Genomic DNA, 24,284 nt, shown 5'->3' with positions numbered 1-24,284 from the left:
ATAACTCACTTGTTTGTCTTGATCTTGGGGCACTTGCAGGCCAGGTTCTTCATGTGCACCCACACGTACATGTTCCCCCTCCGCAGGTGGGATACCCTGGCTCGCTTAAACACCGCCTGCACGCTCACCGAGAACTTCACCCAATCCTCCACCGACTCTCTGTCCATTATCTTGGCCATGATGGCTGCAACACAGCACATACATATACTGGCAAGGCACAGGATTCTGTGCTTCAATCACAGCTGTTTCATGATTCACATTGTCTCCCTCTCTAATGAATGTAATATTTATTTGTGTCAAAACGTAAACTTTTAAGATCTCTATCATATTTTACAATACTTTGTTTTTATGTATTCATAAATAATTTGATTCAGAAAAAGATTATTTCAACCTCAAGGCGGGTACATTAGTCATTTTTGGCTACTCCTTAGTTTTGTGAAGCAAACTTATCTATGGTAAGTTAGGTACCTACTCAAATGTTAAACCACGTCATAAACACAGTAGGTAAGTACATCTGTTTTGGACAGAATATACAGATGTCTAAAATATTTGTCAAAACCGTGGGTACATGTGCAGAGCATGTTATGTGCAAATGCTTTTGTTTATTGGTATAGAAGTTAACAGTGGATCCTTGATAACATATTATGTGGGATGCCATGTCGACAAGGTTCTCTACTAACCAAACTGGAACCCGTGACATGTAAACATTGGGAAAATGGGCATATACAGCCAATAAGGCAAAATTTATGTATGTATATGTCACATAAAATTTGCTTGATACATCCACTATGAGTACGGATGCACGCAGCGCACGAGAGAGGTTTTAGGGTTTTTGAGAGGTGGAGTTGAGAAGTTTCTTGCCAACGAGCAATAGCCCAGTCAGACAGAAGAAAAATACCAAAAATAAGGCATCGCAATGACTGCCAGATGTACTCACATAACTCAGGACTAGTGCGGTTAGTTAGTAGCCTTCCATGTGCTAGTGAACTGCGAGTTTCCAAGCAATACTACAGTGCAAAACACATCCATAGCGACAGTCAATGTTCCCATGCACTTCCTCAAAGTACGTATGGTGTGTTGTGTACCGTGAACACAATCACCAAAACGGCCATCCATATCATGGGGCTCTAGTGCATCTCTGCTTACACGGTAATGTCTTTAGCCATAAACAAAAGCATTTCCAGACTTAATATCTCTGACATTTATGCCTCTTTTCACTTTTAGTCAGGGACTCTTCTGTACTGAACATCTTGTCTCTTTTTTGAGTAATTACTTTAAAAATGTTTCACTGCCAGTGATTGCGTAATACAGTAATGCAAGACTACGAAAGAAACACTCTTGAGCCAGTTTTATCAATAATCGAAGCATTAAAGGAAAATAAGCCCTCACCATAGTCTCGGCGGCAGTACTTGTTGAGAGTCAGCCTCTTCGTAGCTGCGCGGCACTTGCCACAGTCGTCCCCCTCTGTAACGTAACACACACAAGAAACGTCACAAAACTGGGAGTGTGCCTGCCTCCTACATGGGAGCATAAGAACTCCTACAGGGGAAGGTGATTGTCGTTTGAGGTGTCGGAGCCGTTGCCAGAGCTAGTATGCGAGTCATGATCCAACTGGAACACGGAACATGGATGCGGGTAAATAGCCTCTCCGCACCTATGCCAACTCACCACCTCCTCTCGGTACCAGTGGTTTCGACAAAAGTGAGCTCTGCCCGGAAGTCCTCGTCCCGACACCCATAGAGTTATCTGGCGAGGTGGAGACCCCTCACTGCAGCAACAGCAGAAGAGACGGAAGCTTCTGGGGGGTCAGCACTTCTGGACCCTCAGGCCGTGGGTCTCAAAGGCCTGCAGATGAACGTGGGGTCTGTAAGGCGAAATGGCAGTGGCTTTTGTCTTGGCGAGGGCCACGACCTGCTCGTAAATGATGTAAACTACGGGGAGCCGGAGTTATAAAGTGTGGTTGGAAGAATATTCGGGCATTTAAAACACATCTCTGAAATTGTCGTGGTTATTGGGCCAAGAGCAAAAGGAGGTGGATATGGGAAAAGAGGGTGGAAAGTGGAAAGTGGAGGCCTCTGAGTGCAATGAAAAAATGATGTTGAAAATAACACTATTAAATAAAATTAGTGACAATTTGATACGTTTTCATGATAGGCCTGAATAATCAAAACTATCCCGGAGAATAAATTTGTTTTCTACTGTTTTATATTTTTAACTATCCCTTGCAATCAACATGGTTTATAAACGTGATTTTCTTGCATTGGTCAACAACATGTCAGCCTGCAGCTCTGTCTCGGTTGGAAGGGGCTTGTTTCTTCAGTGCATGCATGCAAACACACCCATGTGCACACACTCAAGGGAGCACACTATGCCTCCAGTTCTGTTACTCACAGATTTATTTAATTAATTTCGCTCTTCAAAATTGTCTTGTGTCTATTGTGATAACCTTGTTTTCTGTATTTCAGAGAGGTGAGCTGGCATCTGTCGGGTGTTTTGCTCGGTTCCGTCACCCATCACCAGGGCCGCAGGCTGTGCTGCGACCCTGGTTACAATCCAGCAGCGCCCCGACTCATTTCATATCATGCCCCATAACCCTCACAATGCTACTGTTTCGCTTTCGCATTTACATACGCTATTGTTTCCAAATCCTGTTCCAATAATGATATTAAGTTTTTCACTCGTAACTTTTGTACAGGTTTTCCCAACACTCTCCGTCTCTGTTGGTTTTCCTGTGGCCTTCAATCTGACTCTTCCTACTTCAGGGTGTGTCCATGGCCACAACTGCAGCCGTGGTACCAGACATCCCTGCTAACAGCCGCGATGCATGCGACCTTTCACAATAAAATCACCGACTTAAAGTTTATAGGGCTTGCCCTGAAACCGAACTGATCTCCTAACACGCATGCCGGAGGGTCAAAGAACTGTGTTGCGGGATATGAGGTCTGGCCAGATAATAAAAAATATTTGCTTTGGTTGCGTCTTTGCGTTCCTTGCGTAGTTTTTGAACCCAGCTTTACACCTGTTACAGATGATAACAAATTAAGACAGGTAGTTTCATACTTCAAAGCCTTCTCAATCGTGTTTACATTTCCGCAGGGCCAGCAATCCGGGCCCTTTATTATCGACGCACCTGTAAAGACATACAAGTTTGACATTCAAGTGTATAACCCTATTCATTGTTCAACATAAATGTATTTTATTTGAATTTTAATCAGAATATCAAAATTTCTTAAGGTAACTTGGCAAAACTATCTCCGAAATTTAAGTTCCAGGTTGTATTGGTTTTAAAGATTTTATTTTTCAGATTTTCCGGGAAAAGGGCCTCTAACACCCTTATTCTCTGGGGGAAATTATATCACACACCCCCTCCCCCAAACCCTTCGGTAAGGCCTCTCTCCAAAATATTAGGGCCTCGCAACGTCTATGGCCGTCACTACGTTTCCACGATGCTGAAGTAGAAATTTCGCGCGGATGTATATAGATTAACACCGTCAGAAGACTATATTCAAAAATACCAAGCGAGGTGGCGTCCACGCGTCCTGGAGGACACGGGTTCTAATCCTAATCCATTCATCCATTCTGTTTCCAGCCTTCCCGAGATCACTCCAGACTTCTTCCCATAAACCGCAGTATGACGTAAGAAGAGGTCACGTGGTCGGGAGGTCAGATCACTCGCCTTCCACCCAGGGCCGGTGCAAGGTAAATTGGCGCCCTAGGCGAAAACCTTAATGCCCCCCCCCCCCCCCCCCCACGGACACCCCAAAAATATTTTCCTTGCCTCAAAATACATCACGTAAGCCTAAGATTTTGTCAACAATCAAATTTAAGCAGGCTTGTGGTTTTTTTTTTTTTTTTACTTTTTTACTTATTACAAATCATAAACAGGTCACCGTGGACTTTAAATAATTACTTATATCAATATAAACATTCCAAACTGTTACAAAAATCCATTTTCATCTAGTTTCAATAATCGTTAAACATATTATATCAGCTGTTATGTGTCGTGCTGCGCCGCCACCAGCTACTTGGCACCTTAGGCGGTTGCCTAGTTCGCCTATATGGACGCGCAAGCCCTGCTTCCACCAAGACAGGCGGGTTCAATCATCGGCGGAGAGGTGCCCGAATTTTTTCTTGGCGAGTGAGAAACGTAACGGACGTTGCCTTCATTCTGTTTTTTTTTTTTTCGGGGTACTCCCCGTTTTTCAAACCCATTATTTCCGTCAAAGCTCCAGTCTCCTATCATCACCTCTCATCGCCTCTCATGTGCTCGTGGTCGAGGAGATGTGAGATAAAGAGACATACGCTACGTACGAGCCTGCCTCGGTTCTAAACTTGGGCTAACACAAAGCCGGGTTATTAATGAGAAAACATTGTGTGGATATTATACCACCATACCGGGGAAAAAATGTCCGGTCGTAGTCCATTTGTTCTGGCACATCTTCCCGGTACCGCCGAGAGAACGAAGCATGCATGAATAGGGGCATATATTTTTCGCGAAATAATCTGATCGCTTATTACACTCCAGTAATGTATGCTACCGCCGTCTGCAAGAGAAGCCACTGCCCTGTTTGGCCGGGCCACTCAGGATACTTTTGCTTCCGCACTGATGGCTATGACTCGTGTGCCGACAGTAGTCTTGTACGTGAAATAAACCCACCCAACCACGAAACACAGACAATGCTACAAAATTTTAACGCAAAGTTGGTTTGTAAATATTTACAAGTTATGCAACACGCACAGATAACATTTACGGTTGTGACCACTAAATGTTAACGGTGTTAATTTTGGGGTTTGAGAAAATTGTACATCGAGTAACGGGGAGGAGATTTGCCCCAGGGCCCTTAGTTTCTGTGGACGACCCTGTATGTCTGGTTCGGATGAGCTGTATCGCCGGGTGGACGCTAATCCCTCAGACGCGGCCTGTGATCCCTCGAGGCGCCTTTCACGGCGTGGGAACCGTGGCGCCGGGCGACGGGATTACTGTTGCGGCTCCTTTCACCGCCCCTCGGGCCGGCGGGTCGCCAGCTCTGGACCGGCATGTCCACCGCGCTGAAGGGCGGGCCCAGCGGGTGGCTACAGCCCCGCTGCTGGAGGGTGGATGCACACGGCCAGGCCACAGGCTCACTCCTCCGAGTCAACCACAGGACAGCTGAGCGCGTTAAGGAGATGGGTGGCAGTGATTCTGGGATGGCAGGGTTTCCGTGAAAATTATGTACTTTCATGACGAGTGGAATAATTAAATCGTTATTTCTATGTAATTTTGAAGTTCTGGTCAGTAATATTTGTTTTTGATTTCAACTGTGTTTTCATCATTTCGTGTAAGTAAACTTTCAAAATTTTATAATCTCATATAACGCGATTTCACCGGACTTTCATCGTTAGCATTTACAAAAGCAACCCTAAAGATAAATTAGCAAAACCATAGTAGAAATTTAAGTAACAGATTGGCTTAGACTAAAGTAGTTTAAAAACTATATGTTTATATTTTCAAATTTTCAGGGGGTGAAAATGAGGCTTTGCCCCTGCAAAAGTAAACTGCCCAGGACCACCAATGTGGTGTGGCTGCTCCTCAGACACATCCAGGTCCAGATGAAATGGCGTATCTATTTCCCTGTGGCTCTTTGGAGATCGTGTCGGTGGCGATCCAGCCCGTAAGGGAGTAGATGCCATCAAACAGGTCACGTTAAAACACAACCAGAGCTATTCTCTGAATCATCTATCATCTCTTGCAAACTGGAGGAACAGCATATCAGAAAAAAATTATGGAAAAAAATTATGTTAACCCGAATTATTTCAATGAAATCATTTTACGACAGCGCACGTAAGGGCGAGGTTATATCTCCACCCCCTGAAATCCTAAGAATTCTTTAAAAAAATCTATTAACACAAAAAAAAGGGAAAGAATTTAAAAGTAAAGCAAAGCAGACAAAGAGGTTATATCCCCCCCCCCCCCAAATCCGTTCCCTCGGAAATGAAAATTCTGCGTACGCTCTTGGCGACAAGTTTTGCGGGTGGCTGTAGAACTTTGATTTATTAAACACTGTCCAGGCCCTTAGTGTTCCAACCAGGGAGAGAAATCAAGGGCCCGGCGGCAAATAATTGTCAGGCTCCCTTAGTACTATTAAATGTACAACTGTTAAAAACCCACAGTTAAAAATAATCTAAAGGTTGTAAACTTTACTGTGGCCATAACCATAAATGTGACCTGTGCGTATTGGACTATACTTGAAGGGTTTCCTATTAATTCTACTAACAATAGACGTGTAATTTCGTCCTATTAATGCAGACCCAAGAATTAAAAATAATTTCGGAATTCAACCGTGGCTCCTGGTGCTTGTCCCTCCTCCCCCCCCCTCTCTTTTCCCCGGCCCTGCCATCTTTAGTTAGTACTTTATATATTTTTTGTGATAAACCAGTTGTTTAGATCAAACTTCACCCTCGCATGTCAGTCATGGGAAAAACTTTAGGCCATAAGTCGTGTATATATTTACAAGTGGGTTAAACAGATCCTGAAAGGTAGCCTAATTAATTAAATACAGTTTATTTATTTACTTATATTATTTTTTAATTAAATTATAACAATTTAATTGTACGGCCACAAAGTAATCAAACCTTCATTTAGTCCACAGTGTACTCTCCCCACTGGAGCTCGGTTCGACAGTGGCTCTCCCTACTGCTCGTCTCTTACCGCGCACCTCGCAATCCGCGCCGCCACACAGTCTCCGATGCACCGACCTTCGCACACGAAGCCTGCTCGTCGCCCACTTATCGCTCGCCAAGGGTCGCTCACCCTCGCATCTCTCCGAGGACTGGCCGGTGCCAGACACACTGTGCCGCAGGTCAGCGTCCGTCGTTTACATACCTGCCAAGACCCGTCCTGGAAACATCTCGTAGCCCTCCGAAGTGTCGCGTTAGAAGAATCCCCGAAATAACGCTCGAAGCTACGAGAACAATGGCGTCCTTGTTACGCCACTTCGTGACGGTGCTCTGGGGTCCGCAGACTTTCCAGAGGAGACGGAGAAAGGCACCCTGGTAGGGATGGCAAAACGTTTCAACACATCGATATGCCAGTTTTCGATAAATCGCTTGAATTATTTCGATACCGATAAAACTTTGCCTTAAAAATATCGATATTTTCGATTTTTAATTTTTTTTTAAATTTACAAACATTTACGCATGCTTTACTAAATATAAAATTATTATTTAAGTATACCTAGCGAATATAAAGGAATTACCTAATACAAGTTTAGCTCTTTCTGGTAAAAGTGAGTACCGTTTTTTCAATTTTTTTTATTATTCTATATATGTTTAGCAGTTTTTTCTCAAGCTTTATTTTTAATTTTTAAGAAATATTAATGGATTTTTATTGTTATAGACTTCTGAAGATGTTGAGCGAAAAAAATATCTAAACAAGTAGAAAAGAGAATAATTAACATTAAAAAATTGAAAACTTACTTAGTTATATTTGATTTTGCTGGTAAGAGCAAACCATTATATAGGTAATTTAATTATAACACAGGCAATCAATACTTTTGGTGCCGGGGTATTATGAACTGATTTTATATGAATTTTGTGTTCTGAATTCAAATATGGTATTAGTTTTTGACTAGGAGGTCAAATTTCTAAAATATAACATTTTAGTGAAATGTACATTTTAAGTTATTTGATGTTAAACCCATTAATAAAATCTAAAAATTAAACATGAAATTCTTATTATTAAATTACTTAAATATTATATTATACAAATATCATTATCTGTATAAATATTAGTAGTATATACTGATAATATTATATTAAAAAAGATAGTACCAAGTCATCGATGCGACCAACTAGTCACTCAACACTTCGGAAGATTCTTTTTCGTGAACTTCTTGAATATATCTTGGAACAGTCCTTTTTTAAACTCCGGCAATAATCTGCCATCATGTGCGCATCCAATCTTCCTTGATAGCGGTCCTCCAGTGGCGGATCCAGGATTTTGGTTTGGGAGGGGCTTGACCCAGCTGAGGCTAGGCTTTATCAAGGCAAACCCTAAAACAATAGTGGACCCAGATGCTTTTGGAGGGGGCTTGAGCCCCTTAGCCCCCCCTCTGGATCCGCTACTGCGGTCCTCCATAGCTTTAATACCTTGATGAAATATTTCACCTTGCTCCTCACTGCTGTCTCCTAAATTTTCGGGAAAACGGTCCAGATAGCTGTGTAAATAGTGCAATTTAATATTCATGTTGCACCCAAGGGATTGGAAATTTTTAAGCATATCGTTTACCAGTTAAACCTGATTTTCTGCTTTTCGTTGGCCCAGAAAATTTCCGACAACTGCAACAAATGAAGTCCAGGATTTTCGTTCAGCCTCATTCATGGAATTTATGAAGGCTTGTTCCTAAACGAATTTTCTTATTTCTGGGTCGTTAAATATTCCTGGTTTAATTTTTTCCTTACTTAACTGAGGCATTTTTACCCCTGTAAATACAAAGCGTGATCCTTCCTTATCAAGAGTCTTTACAAACTGCTTCATAAGTTCCAGCTTGATATGCAGTGGAGGAAAGATGATAGTCTCTCGTTCAACTAAGGGTTCGTTAATAACGTTTTTTTTCTTCAACGACCATGTCTTATCTCTTAGGCCACTTTTTTCTAACCCAGTGGTGTTTTTGTCTCTGCTATATCAAAGGCACAAGAAACAAGCATACTACCTATCTGGCGTGGTCACTTTGCTGTCCGAGGAGAAAGAGTACCATAAGTCCACACAAATCATCCATTTATGTTCACGAAACCTTAACTCTTCTCCAAGATCGAAGCTATTAATATTTCTTCCCATTGTGTATAAGAACACATTTCAAGATTCGCTTTGAGCTAACAGTAAATTGGCGCCAATCATCTGGAAAATATTCAGGAAAAATAATTTATAGAAGTCCTCAAATATCGTGACAAAATACAAGATTTTTCTTCAAGTAATTTTGGTTCCTTGTTCCAGTAATATTTTTCCCTTCAACCTGGAAGCAAGTAATTCAAAAGCTTCTTTTGCCAGGTTAAGATCTCTGACGAAGTCATTTAACTCATCCTACGTTGAGGAATTGTTTACACACCCTCATAATCACTGTCACCTTCATTAGTATCAGAAGGGTGGTTATAGGGACAACACTCGTCCTCAGAAAGTTCTGGAAGCTGGTGAAATGCTGGGATCGGTACTTCCTCTGAGTGAGGAACCGGGCGGGCGTCTTGCAGGGACTAAATCAGGATAAGTCAAATTGCTACAGTTGTTTCAATTGATTCTAGTAATAATTAGTAGACAGAAATAACAGTCATGGATGTGGTTTTTGGGTGCTCTCCAAACCATCGGTACGCAGAATTTCAATTTTTTTTTCCTTTTCTTTTCCCGCTAATCCACTGGCGTAAATGTTCTGTACAAGTTTTACAAACCTGATGCGGTCCCCAGGATTTATCCTAATCACTGACCTTAACACCAAATAATCCATAAACTCTCTTTGAAAGGTCACCAAGTCTTTCTGTTATCTTTTAATGTGTATTCTCCGCATAGCAAAACACATCAGGGTGATTTACACAACTTCTTCTACTGGAACTCATTTTTTATCAACTTCTATCTATCCTGCACGGCTAAATCTCACAAACTGACCTCAAATTTAGTTGAAGTGTTGAAATGAAGGATGTGAGTCTCATCCTGGGGTATCCCAGTGACTAAGTGGCTTGACTCAAGCAGGCGGTTTTATTTTTTTGTTCACATTTATCTCAAAAAGTAGAGCTGATAAAAAAAAAACTAATTTCATATTTAGATTCATCGACACAAATATAACTCAAATCCTAGGCAACAATTTTTTTTTCTTGCTGACTTGTGTAATCAACTGAAACTAGCATAAATATATTACTAATTTTTGTCAAACTCAGAAGCATTTATTTTTCAGTTATCTAAGCTTTTATTCTTTTACTATTTTTTCTGCCAAATTTATTCACAGATAATTTTAATTAATTTTTATTAAAAAAATATTTTATTCAAATTTGATGTTATCGGAACAAAATATAGATACAAAAATATCGGCACTAAAATATCGATACCAATTTAACGATATTTTAAACTTTCTATATCGATATTTCCGATTTATCGATATATCGTGGCCATTCCTACACCCAGAACTCTGTGAGGAAGACAGAGGGACGGCTACCTGCATTGCGCCCCACCCGCAGACTGGCCGGCCTCGTCGCTAGCCGCGTCGTAACAATATATGTTCAACTTGTTCTCGTGATGAACATTCAGTCAAAGTTTGTCGGTCGAATTCAGATTTCATTCTGTGCATAGACGAAATTCGTTTCCTGGAGAATATATATTGTATCTGGTTATTTCGTAGCAATCACTTTTTTTAAGAACTCGCTGTAACTGCTTACAGAGGGTATGGAAAACTTAAGATATAATCACATTTGTTCTTACTGAATACCGGAAGCAAGTGTGCTAGAATCCTGTTATAAAACGAGAAATCACATGGCCGTCAATAAATTAAGTAATGATCTGAGATGGACTTTTAACAATTTTGTTGCTAGCTATAAAATGCAAAAGTGGAGATCGTACTTTACTCTCAGACACATCAAAACATAAGTATTTTGCGAAACTTTTTTTTATGGAAAAGAGCAACTTAATGAGCTGGTGCTTCTCCACATTTATTGCAAAATCCTAATAGCAAGTACCTGTTGAAGTTTTGAATGTAATGTTGAAGAAACTACTACTGTCATAAGAAGAATAACATCTCGACAACTCGCCTCAGTTTAAGTTTTTGATTTTCAAATATATACCAAATATAATTATTAAAATTAAAGTGTTAATTCAATATTCAATGAGCAGATCATTTAAATGTAACAATTTTGTTTGAATTAGAAGAAAAAAACTTATACAAGTTCAAAACAAACAACAAAATATTTTAATCGGATGTGTAATTTTTGAGTTTATATTTAATGTAAAAAAATGAAACAATCACTAGTAGAATATTTTTGGAAGGTACTATTATTTTGCTGGAAATATAAATATTTTCTAACTTCAAATCGAATATGTATATGTAGAATTTTTCTTCGTACGGTTATTTCCAGAGACTACGACCTCATATGTTACAATGGGTTTGGAACTACTTGGTAGTAGGTAAGAGGTTAAAATTTCAGAAGTGGCCTGAGGATGATTTGCAATGAGAAGCGAAAGAAAGCTCGGTCCTGATGACGGCTGTGCGAGCCGAGGGCCGAGGCAGCAGCCAGATGACATTCCCGCCATCGTGTGCCGCGTGCCCGCCACTGTCGCCCCGTCGACCGCGACGGGACAGCTCGCTCTGGCTTCCCTCACTATCGGCCCAGCGCGGCAACCCTGCCTCGCCCCGACTCACTGCTGCTTCTAGAGCTGCCCGCACGGTGCTTGAGCGGCAACCATTACATTATGTGGCGGAGAAGTGAAGACAGAAGTGTTACGCAAGGCCGTTGGGTGCTTTAAAAACTCTCTATCCCATTTGCCCGATTTTTAACATAACGAACTCTATCGAGATTTTTTGCTATGTTTTATGTTTTATGCATCAGTTTAAGAGTAAATTAAATGTGAATTACACGCCTTTATAATGCCCATACACACACAAACACACACACACACACACACAAATAGTAATGTTAGAAGAACACGAAGAAGTAAACTTAGGTTTTCCAGGGTTAACTTAGCATTATCCAAGTTTGTTGGGTAAAGTTAGAATACTTACTAAAATAAATTTGAATTCGGCATTTACCGTGTTCACCTAGGTCTACCCAACGCTGACTGGGTAATGTTGGAGAAACAAAATGATTGATAACTTTAGTTTTATCTAACTAAAATACCGGTTTAAAGTATTTTAAATGAGAAAATTCGTAAAAAATTATAATTATGACAATAGTTTACAAAATGGCTCTTTCACAAAATAGTGCTTACGTTGTTATTAATAGTACTTATGTAGTTAATAAATAACAAAGACATTGTTTTTTTATTTTAGTAAGTCATACTACCGTGACACTTCGAACTGAAAAATATTCCTGCAGCCTTGCATTTACATTTATTTGTAGCAAGTTTTATTTATAGTTGCACCTTTTATAGCCTTGATCTCCTGAAAGCAATTATTCATTTACAATTTGTTGTAAGCTTTTTTACTGGCGATACATTTTCAATATTAATCAGTTTATCCGGACAAACCGAAAATTGGTTCCTTGAGAATATTTCCTCGATAATTCCATGTTCGTTAATGTTAATTGTTAATATTTTTCTTTGTTAAAGTAAAAGCAATCCCATACCTTCACAGATAATAACTCCTAGAACTGTAAATAAAAACGCTGACGGAACGCCGTACGCGCCCTCTGTTCGGCCGCTGTTCTATCACCGAGCGGCGTGGGGGATGTCGGCGCCCGCACGTCTTGTGCCACGTGCTCGAAAATAACGCAACACCTAACATCACCCAGTCAGCAGTGGGCAGACATAGGTGTGCACGGGTGAACGTCACATTCAAACATATTTTAGTGATTTATTCGGACTTGGATAGTGCTACGTTAACACGGGTAAACATATGTAGGTTTAATTCTTCTTCTAGAATTACCCGTAACATATGCATACACAGACATACGTGCATGCATACGCACACACACATACAATAGCTGACATGTTTTTGGATTCTAGGAACCACGAAACAAAAACTAGGAATAAATGTTCCGAAAGAATCACCATGGTGAAGACTGCAATAGGTAAGCCTTCCTTGGTTCTGTACCTGAAAAGACACGTGTCACGACGGGCACAGCAGACGTGTGGTCGAGATTATAAAATCTCATAGCATTTTGTATGCCCGGACTTCAATGCGACGTGTTTGATGTTTTACTGATGATGATGGTGATGGTGGTGGTGGTTTACTTGATACCCATGTGCGAGCACGGTGAACCCAGATAACATCGCGGGAGTTAGCTACATGGGGAAGGGAGTTGGTTCGTCACAGGGTGGTTCTGAAATGGTTTGGTATTTCATTACTAGTGTATTTAAATACGTTTTGCGTCAAGCTACTACTTTACACCCAATAATTGTTTTCAAATACTTCGTCCTGTTGCACTGTTAAGACTGTTGAAAGTTTTGTAACTACTTACTTATCAGCGCGTGCTGGACTTAATAATTTACAGTACCTATTTATAATGTTAGTGATTTTAGTTTTACTGTATTAGCAACGTTTAATAATACTTTGTCTATATTTTAGGGTACTGAAGTTTCAAGCCGTTTGGTAAGCCTTGAGTGTAATAAGTTAAGTTGGCAACGGAAAAGAAAGTGTAAATGTTGGTAAAATTCTTTATTATAAAAATTTAATTAAATATACTTTTATATATTTGTAATTAGGGAAGACAGTTAAATTTCACGGCTACGTAAATTATTATATAATCTTCGAGTATCCATAAAATACTTTAATTACACGCCGAAGTTAGTTGGAGGGGTCATCTGGTGCTATCGCTCCAGTGTTTTTGATTATATATTTTTTTTAAGAAAAAAGAGAAATAAACAGCGCAATAAATGGAGTTGATTGCCCACTGACAGCAAATTTCACGATATAGAGACGAGTGAAAATACTTGGCGTGGTCAGACCCCACACAGACAAGAGGGGATGCTGTCCCCTAGGACTCCTGGGACCGCCCCTGTCGACCACTCAGGCGTGGTTCAGTCTCTTTGGACAATGGCCGCGCCAGGCTGTGCTCTACCTCGAGTGCAACACGTCGACAGGATATAATATTTCTTACTCTCTTTATTTGGCCTGTGCGGAGCTTCGACTAACAGAATCAATCGGAGCTCTATTTGATATTCGATTCGACTTCGCCAGGAAATTTACCATTCGTTTTATTTAAAACTTCATTGTGATGCACAGCTTCGGCGTCTGATGTGAAGCTTCGCAATTTGTTGCAAAACTTCAAAACTTTAGAAGCCCAAGATTTGCTCATGAAAATATTTATTTTATTTTGTGTTTTGCATGTTTTGTTTGAAGTAAGTTGTTAGTTAAAAAAAATTTAATGGTGGCACTCCCGTTTGATTTTACGAATGCTCAATATTAATATTATGCACGGTTATTTTATAATTTTTACTGAATCACTTAATAAATTCAAACATTACAAAAGCTAAACGATTTTTTTACTTCAATCCTGTATTTTATAAGATAAATGTGGTACAGCTTCACTATGTCTTACGTCCGTGTACGACGTCATTAGAGACAGTCGAACACCACACGAGACGGGCAAACATGGCCTGCGTTGTGGGGACTACCCAGCCAATGCCTGGGTTGTCTCGGGAAAGCGCGGGCAACAGATGCCAGGTATTATGTACCGGGAGTCGAACCTAAGTCCTTCCAGTTGTGAGTCGCGCCTTTCTCCGGCGCTCGGAGGTGTGGCGTTGTCGCTTTCTAGGGACGGTTTTTACTATTGTTATAATTGATTTTTGTTCACTTATTATACATATACAATTTATTTGAAAATATTAAAGATAAATAAACACAGACATTACTTACTGATGTATTACTGCCATAATTTTTATGTCTGCGAACTAGAAACTTTATTTACTCGACTAGAAGCCAACTGTTTTGCCACAAGAAGCCTCCCGTGTTCGCCTGTGCTGTAGTCGTGTTGTCCATGTTATTGTTTAGTTTCATCGTTGTGTGCGTCTGTGCGTCGCTGTGATGTCCAAGATGGTTGTTTCTACCGCCTCGTCGTTGTCAGCCCACTATGCTGTACATTTTTCTGACTAGTTCCTTCCCAGTATTATGCAACATTTGGCTTTAAGCTGATACTGTCTTGTTCTCCGTGTGTTTTGTATTCATCTTTGTTTTCCGTTATTGAGGTTTTTCTGCGACATCCAGTGTAAACCAGCAGTGACGCATGTCCGTAAAATTATTTTTAAAACGAGTCACACCGGGATTGAGGGCTGAAACAGACGAACCTCGTCATGTGAGTTCGAAGGCTCAGCAATCATGCTCATCAAGGACTTCATGTATTGCCGATTAACTATGCACAGAATACGCGAGTTCATCAGCGTCGGTAAGAAAACCAGACGGACGATGCTGGGAAACGGTATCGAAACCGTATTAGCATTTGCCTGTAGTGATATTGAGAGACCATACAATGAAGCGCAGGGAGGATGGGGGGATATATCCCCCCCCCCACCCCGAAATCCTAAAGAGTCTAACATTCCCGCCGAAAAAAGAGGAACTAAAATGAAAGCAAACAGCTGGCAAAGCGGTGTAGCAGTGCTAGAACCGAATGCTGCGTGGCATTAAGACTCGTCGTGCGGTTGTAAACTAATCAAATTAATTACTCTTGGGGAATTAGCAAACAACGGGATTCCGTAACAATGTTGATGACGTCACACACAAGCGCGAGAATTTGGGGGTTTGGGGTGCGGTACATTCGCACGCTTGTTTGGCACAAAATAGTTTCTTTATGAAACTAACTTTCAGGTATCGTATTATATACAACATACCTACATAATCTAGTATAGAACATCGTGAAACTACAAAGGTGTGCTTTTGCACATCTATCTCTGTCTAACAATTTGTGACGTCACTCTGGAGATACTTAGTTTAGTAGATACAGGGAAATGTACGTTAAACTGTGTTTACGTGTTGTTGAAACGGCGATTATCAACAAATGTTGAAGTTTATGGCAGTTTGATTTCCGTTAAAGTAAATTAGAAGAGAATTTGATACATGCAAATAGTTTGATTGCCTCATTTATGACTAAATAAGTTTTTGTATAAATTGGTTTTCACTTTCTCCGTCCGACCTAGGTTTTAAATGAACGAGAGCATTTAAGTTTGCCCAGTTTTTAATATAACTCGGAGCTCAGGAAAATAAAGTGGTAATTGTAAATTTAAAAAAAAATGTTTCTTTGGTTAGTTTACCACATTCCGAAAAAGTCACTTCTTTTAAAAATACAGGTTATAACATTAAAACTCAAACATTCTTGCCATTATAAAAAAATGTTTAGTTTTTTTATCACGGCAAACATCTTTTAATATAATTTTTTTAATTGATTAAAATCTGACATTTTATTTTTGTGCAGTTTTAACTGCAAATATTCCAACCCGCTTCCCTGCACTTACATAACACACCTTACACTTATCTACCTTAACTTGGTGTCCTTGTTTAAAATAATGTTAATTTCTTATAAAAGTCGCCCCGCTTAAATGAAAAAAAAACTGCAAAAGAGGTTTTTTCTTTAGTACTACGTGATATGATTAATGTCGCTTAATATTTTAAATGTTGCTAAATGAACCTATCCAACGTATTACGCCAATTGATAGTCTTTTAAATGCAGATGGCATAACATAACCAACATTTCACGCCATTTTACCGTGTTTTAAATAAGACTTGCCTGAACCAATCAGCTATTGATAAGACCTAAAAGTACTTTTGATGCAGCTAACCAAACCTAACCTACCTTTCAACCAAAAATTCTAATCAAACGGTAAAGTACCGATAAATTACTTGAATTATCTAAATTTATATAAACTTGTATTTTAATTTTTGCAAATTTTTGTATACATTTGGTGGCTAAAAGAAACGTAAAAAAAATAATAACAATGAACTTGCATCTGTATCCTACATCCGTAACAAGGATATAGTTAAGAGAGCCAATTAAAAAAATTTTCAACATCGATTGGTATAAAAACATAATTTTACAATTCATTAAACCCTAATTAACTTGCGATAAGATTAACTATTGTAAAAATTAGTATTTTTGTGCGAATACACTCAATCCTACCGAGTTATAGTTTGAAAAGAAAGTGTAATACTTTAATTAATCCACTTTTCTTCGTTTACTGTCATTTTGGGCGACCATATTACACACAATTAAACATTTGCTCATATCTTATTATCAAACTGCCGTTAAAACCCGCACTATATTAGCGCCAATATCGTCTGCAGTATCTCCGTGACGTATGTGCGCATAACAATGAACGGGCAGGCATGTATACTACTTAGAACATAGTATATAAAAGCAGGGGCGGCTCCAGGCATGTTATAGAGACCAGGGGGGGCTCCAGGTATTGTATAGAGTAGCAGGGGTGGCTACAGGCATGGTATAAAGACCAAAGGTGGCTCCAGGCATGATATAGAGACAGGGGCGACTCCAGGCATGGTATAGAGACCAGGGGCGGCTTCAGGCATGGTATAGAGACCAGGGGCGGCTTCAGGCATGGCATAGAGACCAGGGGTGACTCCAGGCATGATATAAAGACAGGGGCGGCTCCAGGCATGGTATAGAGACCAGGGGCGGCTTCAGGCATGGTATAGAGACCAGGGGGGCTCCAGGCATGGCATAGAGCACCAGGGGCGGCTCCAGGCATGATATAAGGACAGGGGCGACTCCAGGCATGGTATAGAGACCAGGGGCGGCTTCAGGCATGGTATATAGACCAGGGGCGGCTTCAGGCATGGCATAGAGACCAGGGGTGACTCCAGGCATGATATAAAGACAGGGGCGGCTCCAGGCATGGTATAGAGACCAGGGGCGGCTTCAGGCATGGTATAGAGACCAGGGGTGGCTCCAGGCATGGTATAGAGACCAGGGGCGGCTTCAGGCATGGTATAGTGACCAGGGGGGCTCCAGGCATGGCATAGAGCACCAGGGGCGGCTCCAGGCATGGTATAGAGACCAGGGGCGGCTTCAGGCAGGGAAAGCCGGGCGATCGCCCCCGGGCCCCGCGCCGATGCTTTTCATTTTTATTTTACTTGTTTGCCAGTGTTCTGCTAAAATATGAACATGAATGGCAAAAGGAAAACTAAAATTTTATTAGCACGCAAACTAAAGCGCCGGTCAATACAAATGTCAAGTAATTATTTAGTATTTATATAAACTTGTAAAGTGGTTATTGCCACCTTTAATTACGCAATTACACTGGAATGGGATTGTAAGAATTTATAAAACTTACTCGTGGATATTTTATCAGTAAAGAATATCAAAATTAATGAAGATAAAAGGCAAAACCGTCGTCAAGATTTAAGTTCCGGGTTGGCTTAAAATTTTATTTGAAAGAGTTAATTTTTCAATCTTTCCCTGCCGAGACCAGGGCCGCCGCTGTAGAACACGATGCCGTTCACGTAACGTCTGTTCGGATGGGACCAATTGCGCCGGCGGGAGACGCTGAACTGAAGACAAGCTGCAGAGGCGCGGCGGCTGTTCCCGCGGGTCGCCGGTCGCGGCGCCATTGTGCGCAACACGTAGCGCCAGGCCTGCCAACTGTGCGGCTGAAGCACTAATTAGCAGGGCGCTCACTCCCGGGGGCGGACAAAGACGAGGCAAATTACCGCTGCACAAGAAGGCGGCGCACCCCATCCCCCCTCCCCCTCCCGTGCTCCCTTCGCCCGCAGCCAGCTTTCTGTTACGCCGTGCGCGAATCATTCACCACACACAAAAAAAATACCTTTTTCCTGAATTTAATTAAATAATTACGTGAGGTAATTTTTAATTACATTTCCTGTTTTTCTTTAACTTGGGACTCTGCTTTTTGCATCTAAATTCACCTTTTAGCCAAACTTACTTTTACTTGTGCGATTCTAACCTTACTTCCACTTTAGATAAAGGAATAATCTAGTAGGCATCATTTCAGTAACCGTTTAAGAGCAGTCTATTTAGCGTTCAGAAAAAGGTTAATTTTTTTTTTTATATTTTCACTTCGTTCCCGAAACTTACCACGGCTGAGTTTGTTATCGCAAACTATAGAAAATGTAACATCCGAAAGAAGACTAAAAAATTCAAAGATAATTTTTTCCAAAGTTTAAACATAGCCAACCACAAAAAAAATGTTTTACGAACATAAAATTTTTTATTTAATTGTTATGAAACGAGATACTTTACAAACAAAACTGAGGATCTGCATAACTAATTAAAATAGTGAAAATTTCTCTTAAGGGTGTTGAAATTGACAGAGAGTAACTTTGCCACTGACAGTAGACCCTAACGTCATTGAATTTTCCAGCAACTGAAGTTGCCGACCTACGATTGGCATACATAATCAACGAATGTCAGAGCTGTAAGTTCCTGGATCTCTCTAGATTCAATTTATTTTCCTTTCCTCAAGCTGGTAGCAATTTGGAGCTAACTGCATTTCACCGACTCAGATTCAGAATGTGAAGTGAAAGGCGGGGCTTCTACTCGCAAGGCTATATGCACATACACTCGGGAAGGTAGGCCTAATTGGAGACGAACCTGTAACCTTGCTCCATGAGCATGAAAGCATTTGCAACCACACCAACTATGATAATACCATAACTCGCAAGCCAGTTTTGCATTACGGATGACAAATGTGATGATACATCCGAGAGGTCGTGGGAATCCAGGGTTGAGTTATTTTTCTTTTCGGGCAAAAAAAATAATATTGAATATATATTTTTACATTTACGCAAACTCTTGCTTATTTTATTCTGCCAGAAATTTGAAGATATTTTTGGAAAAATCTGAATACGCCCACTTCTTATCTAAAACTAATTATAAAGAATACAGACATTGCAACACTTAATATTTATGTCCCTTAAATCTTTTTTTATAATAAAGGCGTTAGTTCCACTCCACTGTAAAGCAAATTCTGATTAGATAGAGTGTGACGCCTTGTGACGGAAGGCTTAAGGGCACCACACACGATCAGTCGGAACTGCCATGTGTGAGCAAGGACGGTGGCCTGGTCAGTCCTAACTGAAGGACTTCCCATCAGATCAGACTGTGGGACAGAGAGCACTCAGTCCGAACTGCCGTGTGTGAGAACAGCGTCTCTCCAGGCCAACAGCTCGGGCTGAACAGGCTGAACTGAGAGCTGAACTGATCGTGTGTGGGGGCTCTCAGTGGTGGGCGTCTGAGCCCATGACTTCACGGTCAGAAGAAGGCACTTTCGATGTCGGCTAAAGCCATTTTGCAAATAAACAGGGCTGAAACCATGTGTATAAGCGAAGGTTTTCTTAAAGTTTATGAGGACGAGGTGACAAGGTAAAAGGTAATATTAAGAGATTTTTATCAGTAGGCAGGGGCGAACATAAGAAGGGAGCTTACAGGGGGATATACCCCCGCCTTCTTCGAATTGGGAAAAATTGTGCAATACATCGTGAAGGCAGTACCTATGTTATTTTATGTGATACAATGTGATCTGTTAAAACGCCTTCAATTTAAACTCTGGGGTGCCGCGTTGACTACGGCTATTTCTGTAAGCCCATATGTCAGCGTGTTAGTGCCAATAGTAATATAATTTTTTTAAATACATGTCTTCCAAATTTTAGTTTTTTTTTTCCTATTTTTTTCAAACCCCTTTTTCCCATCGAAAAGAAATCTCTGCATCCACCACTGATAGTGAGTTAATAAGCTTAAAGTAAACACAACTGAGCTTCACTGAGAAATTTCTAAAACTATGTTAGGTAAGCCTATGCATGCAGGTTCATTACTCACATTAATACATCCTTGGGGAAACAGCTTTAAATAAGAAAATGAGTTTCTATGAAAGTGAAAAGCTATAGGAAAAGTCGAAACATTATTTTAAGTCATCGTTCAGTGTGTGTGTGTGTGTGTGTGTGTGTGTATATATATATGCACACACACACACACACGTACGCTCACAGAAATTACTAAAAGTAGCGTAGGGCTGTCGGCTTTAGCATCAATTCTAGTTTTCTTAACGAGGATCGACTATAGACTAACCACCGCACGTAGCCTGCATTGGAGGATGGTTTTCCAAAAGGAGTGCCAAAGTCAAACTGATAAAAACAAAGCCATGTTTGTTTGTTTCCCCACGGTAGGGATGGTATTCACACTGTTAAAAATGTTCACCTTAAATTAATGAAGAACGCTGGTTATAAATTATTGAGGGATCTTCGTAATTTGATCGTTACTTTCATAAATTAATGGGATCTAAGTTCACTTAGAATTAACATGAGTCCACAAGAATAAGCTTGGTATACGTGTAAATCATGCAAAAGTTCGTTAAGACTACTCTTATTTCTTCCACGTGTGTTTTTCCCCTGTTTATACCGAAAACCACAAATACGGCACAGTCTGTACGAGCATTCAGCTATCTGAAATACCGAACTCTTCGTTTGAGGTTAATTCTTCACTTCACTTCAATAAAGTGGTCACAACTCGCACTGCAAGTCAGCGAACGCAACTCAAGACACCCCGCTGGGAGCAGCGTCTACGAGTTGCGGTAGTATCCAGAACAAAGTTTAAAATAACTCTCAAATCAGCACTTAATATCTGACCTGTTCTCACACCATAGAGACGTCCTGAAAACCAAAACTTTAAAATTTACAAACGAAAGTTGCTGGAGTGGGCAAATGAGAATAGCAGTGTAAAAATCAACTACCGTATTTTTTAACAGCATCACCAAAAATATAAACTCCTTCTGTACAGGCAAAATATACTAAGGCATTGAACTGGCTGTAGGTAAAAAAAAAAAAAAAACTTAATGCTGAATCATACTAAGAAAAATACGCTAAAATACAAACTGACATAACTGCGTGCACGCTTGCCTAGCATTCTGAAATAATATGTAAAACACAAACAGGTAAAAAAAAGCTAATTAAAATGTAAATGAAATATTCGACTACGTAAATACAAAAAAAGTATTTAAATATGAATAAAGTGCTGTAGCCCGAGATTTCAGTTTCTTCGCAAAGTTGCAGTTCATTTGACACTTGTGTGCTCAATGTTCATTTAAACTTTCCAATATTTTAATACCGCGTTCAAACGTGATATCACGTATTAAAGTTAAAAGGTCTATGAATGCAGTACTTGCAGAACTTGTCATTCTACAAAGGACATCTTCACAAAAATCACCATAATTTCTTGGTAGCTACCAGTAACGGTTTAAATCCTGTATTAGCGATCGTCCAGTTGTAATTTACACATAGACGTAAGGAATATTAATTCTTCAGCGGGAGCCAGATTATAGAAACGAAGTCACTTACTTGTAAAGTCCGTTGACAGTAAAGGCGCCAATTGGTGCGTTAGGTTCGCACGCTCCCCACACATAGTGCGTGTCTGGCAGGCAATCGCGCAGCCTAGTATGTGCTTAACGCACACATGGGAATCGCCAACATTTTCATAAATTCGTAACCTTCACCGCGAACTCACTTTCGCGAAACCCCCTTTCGGCACTGAATCCACACGAGTCCCCTCCCCCCGCCCCCCGCCCCAACTGACACCTTAAAGTATTCAACTCAAGACCGCAACTGAATTACAAGTTAGATTTTTTTTACAAAATAAATGTAATTATACATTTATTTGATGTGTAAACATCTTAGCTCTCGGTATATGGCATTTGGTAAGAGTAACGGACATGTGTAACTACAATGCTGCCATCTGTGACGCATAGCGCAAACCAAAGTTCAAACAGACAAAGGGAAACGTATTAACGGTTAAATTAAGATGGGCAGTATTTTAATAAGATGCCTTGTTGAAAGTCAGGTCCGAAGCAAGAATTTAGTATTTTTGTCAACTTTTCTTTTTTTTCGCTTTTTTTTGGAGTCGTTTCATTAAGTACATAGTTCAAAATTTGGTCTGCTAATCAAATGTCACATTAGTCAACAAAGCTGCTCTGGCAGCGAATTCTAGCGGCGGGTGCGGAAACTACGCGTGATTCGCGTCAAGAAAAGTAGTTGGAAACACACTTTGCATATACTTATCGCGCCCGGCATTATTTTGAGGAACTGTAAATCAAATTTAGTGTCCGAGTCACGTATTATGACTTTATTTGCAAAATGAGAACACGTGAGTTTGCTCGTTACCGAGGTTAGATGTTTACACATCATTGGCGAGTACTGAAAGTCTCGCTCACAATTTTTTTGTGCTACTGTTTCGTGTACAATTTTTAAAAAAAATTCTTAATGCGTCAAAAATGCTTGAAAATATACTTTTAGATGGCAATTTTATTTGGTGTTCCCATTTAACTACAAGGTATCCCTTACGACCCAGAACTCTCCGTTCACCCTGAGCCCGTCATTGCCGATTGTACCGACGCGACGTTTCGCTCTGTATTGTAGCAGGCATCATCAGGCTTGATAAACCACCTGGCGCCATATTACATTCTAATTCAAGCCATTACTTTTGCTTCCCGTGTGAAAGCTAGCACTGCGCGTGGGGAATTCGTGAGCCTGGGGCAGTTCGGCCAATTTCCCACCGAAACTCGCATCAAATTGAGTCTTAAAGAAAACAAAAACGTGTTTTAAGGAAGAACACGTAAATTACTCTTTGTACTGCAAAGATACATATTTTTAATTTTTTCGTTATAAACTATTTCGAGTTATTTTTGTGGTTGTGGTGTGGTTAAAAAAGTTACCTGACTAATTTGATATGTTGCGCCGGAACATTTAGCTGTCAGGTATACGACCACAACAAAGGAAAAAATAATTAATCCGTCTTCTTGGATGAGAAGGTGTTGCCATGGATGAATTAGTTTATGGAGTGTGTGTATGTTCTGAAGATGTAACTCTGGTTAACAATTGGCGAGGAACACAAACCAAAGCTGTATAACGTCTAAAGATAAAAGTTTTTGTATTAGTGCGGGAATGAAAATCACACGGGTGGATACGTTAAAATGTTATCATGAAGTGAGTATTGTTAACAACACATCTGATAGGAATTAGGGTTAAAATTTCCACCTACCTAGGCGCAGAGCTCCAAAAAAAAACACACGATATGAAAGCTGCTCAAGATATCCGAGTTGGGTCTGTTTACGAAAAGCTTTTACGAATGCGCTGGGTAGTTCTGTTTCTGGATATCCTTTTAAAAGTCTATTTTTAGGAGGGTGAAAATGGCCAGCAATAACGTTTAGGCATGAAACACGCACTCGAGGGACTTGCATCACACCTTTGCCCTGTACACGACGAGAAGACTGCGCGCCAGTTGTGACACCGCGCTAGGAGCAGCAGCGACTGGGCGGGCGCCTTATACTTCATTACAACAACAACAAGCACAGATGTTTGGCGTGCAGATGCGAAGGGCACGCGCGGCGGACGACCGCGGGCAGTTGGGGCCTTGTCGCGCGCGGCTGTTAGGGCGGCCGCTATCTGCCGCGCCCCCGGGGCCCAGCAAGTGTTATCTCCCTCGGACCGCAGAGTCCCGGGGCGTAGCGGCCCTGGAGGGGGTGGGCGGCTGTAATGTCTTTGGCTATTATGTCATTCCGCAATCATTACACACCAGATTTCATGCTTTCATTTTTATGCCAAAGTTTTTTATTGCCCATAGAATGTGTTTATTCACAATAATACCGTTTTATACAACAGATATGA

General features: G+C 40.5%; 1 protein-coding gene across 1 annotated transcript in view; it reads right to left on the bottom strand.

The window, feature by feature from the left end:
* LOC134541923 (netrin-1) overlaps positions 1 to 24,284 on the bottom strand; it is a 386,368-nt gene that overhangs the window by 1,616 nt on the left and 360,468 nt on the right. The window contains exons 5-6 of the mRNA XM_063385674.1: positions 1,390 to 1,464; positions 10 to 184 (exon numbers count right to left, since the gene is read on the bottom strand). Of these exons, the coding sequence (XP_063241744.1) occupies positions 10 to 184; positions 1,390 to 1,464 (250 nt within the window). The remainder of the gene's footprint in view (positions 1 to 9; positions 185 to 1,389; positions 1,465 to 24,284) is intronic.

The sequence above is a fragment of the Bacillus rossius genome, chromosome 1 (assembly GCF_032445375.1).
Source record: "Bacillus rossius redtenbacheri isolate Brsri chromosome 1, Brsri_v3, whole genome shotgun sequence".
NCBI classification, from domain to species: Eukaryota; Metazoa; Arthropoda; class Insecta; order Phasmatodea; family Bacillidae; genus Bacillus; species Bacillus rossius.
Note: the sequence above shows the minus strand (reverse complement) of the source record. Positions and strands in the feature narration are given on the sequence as shown.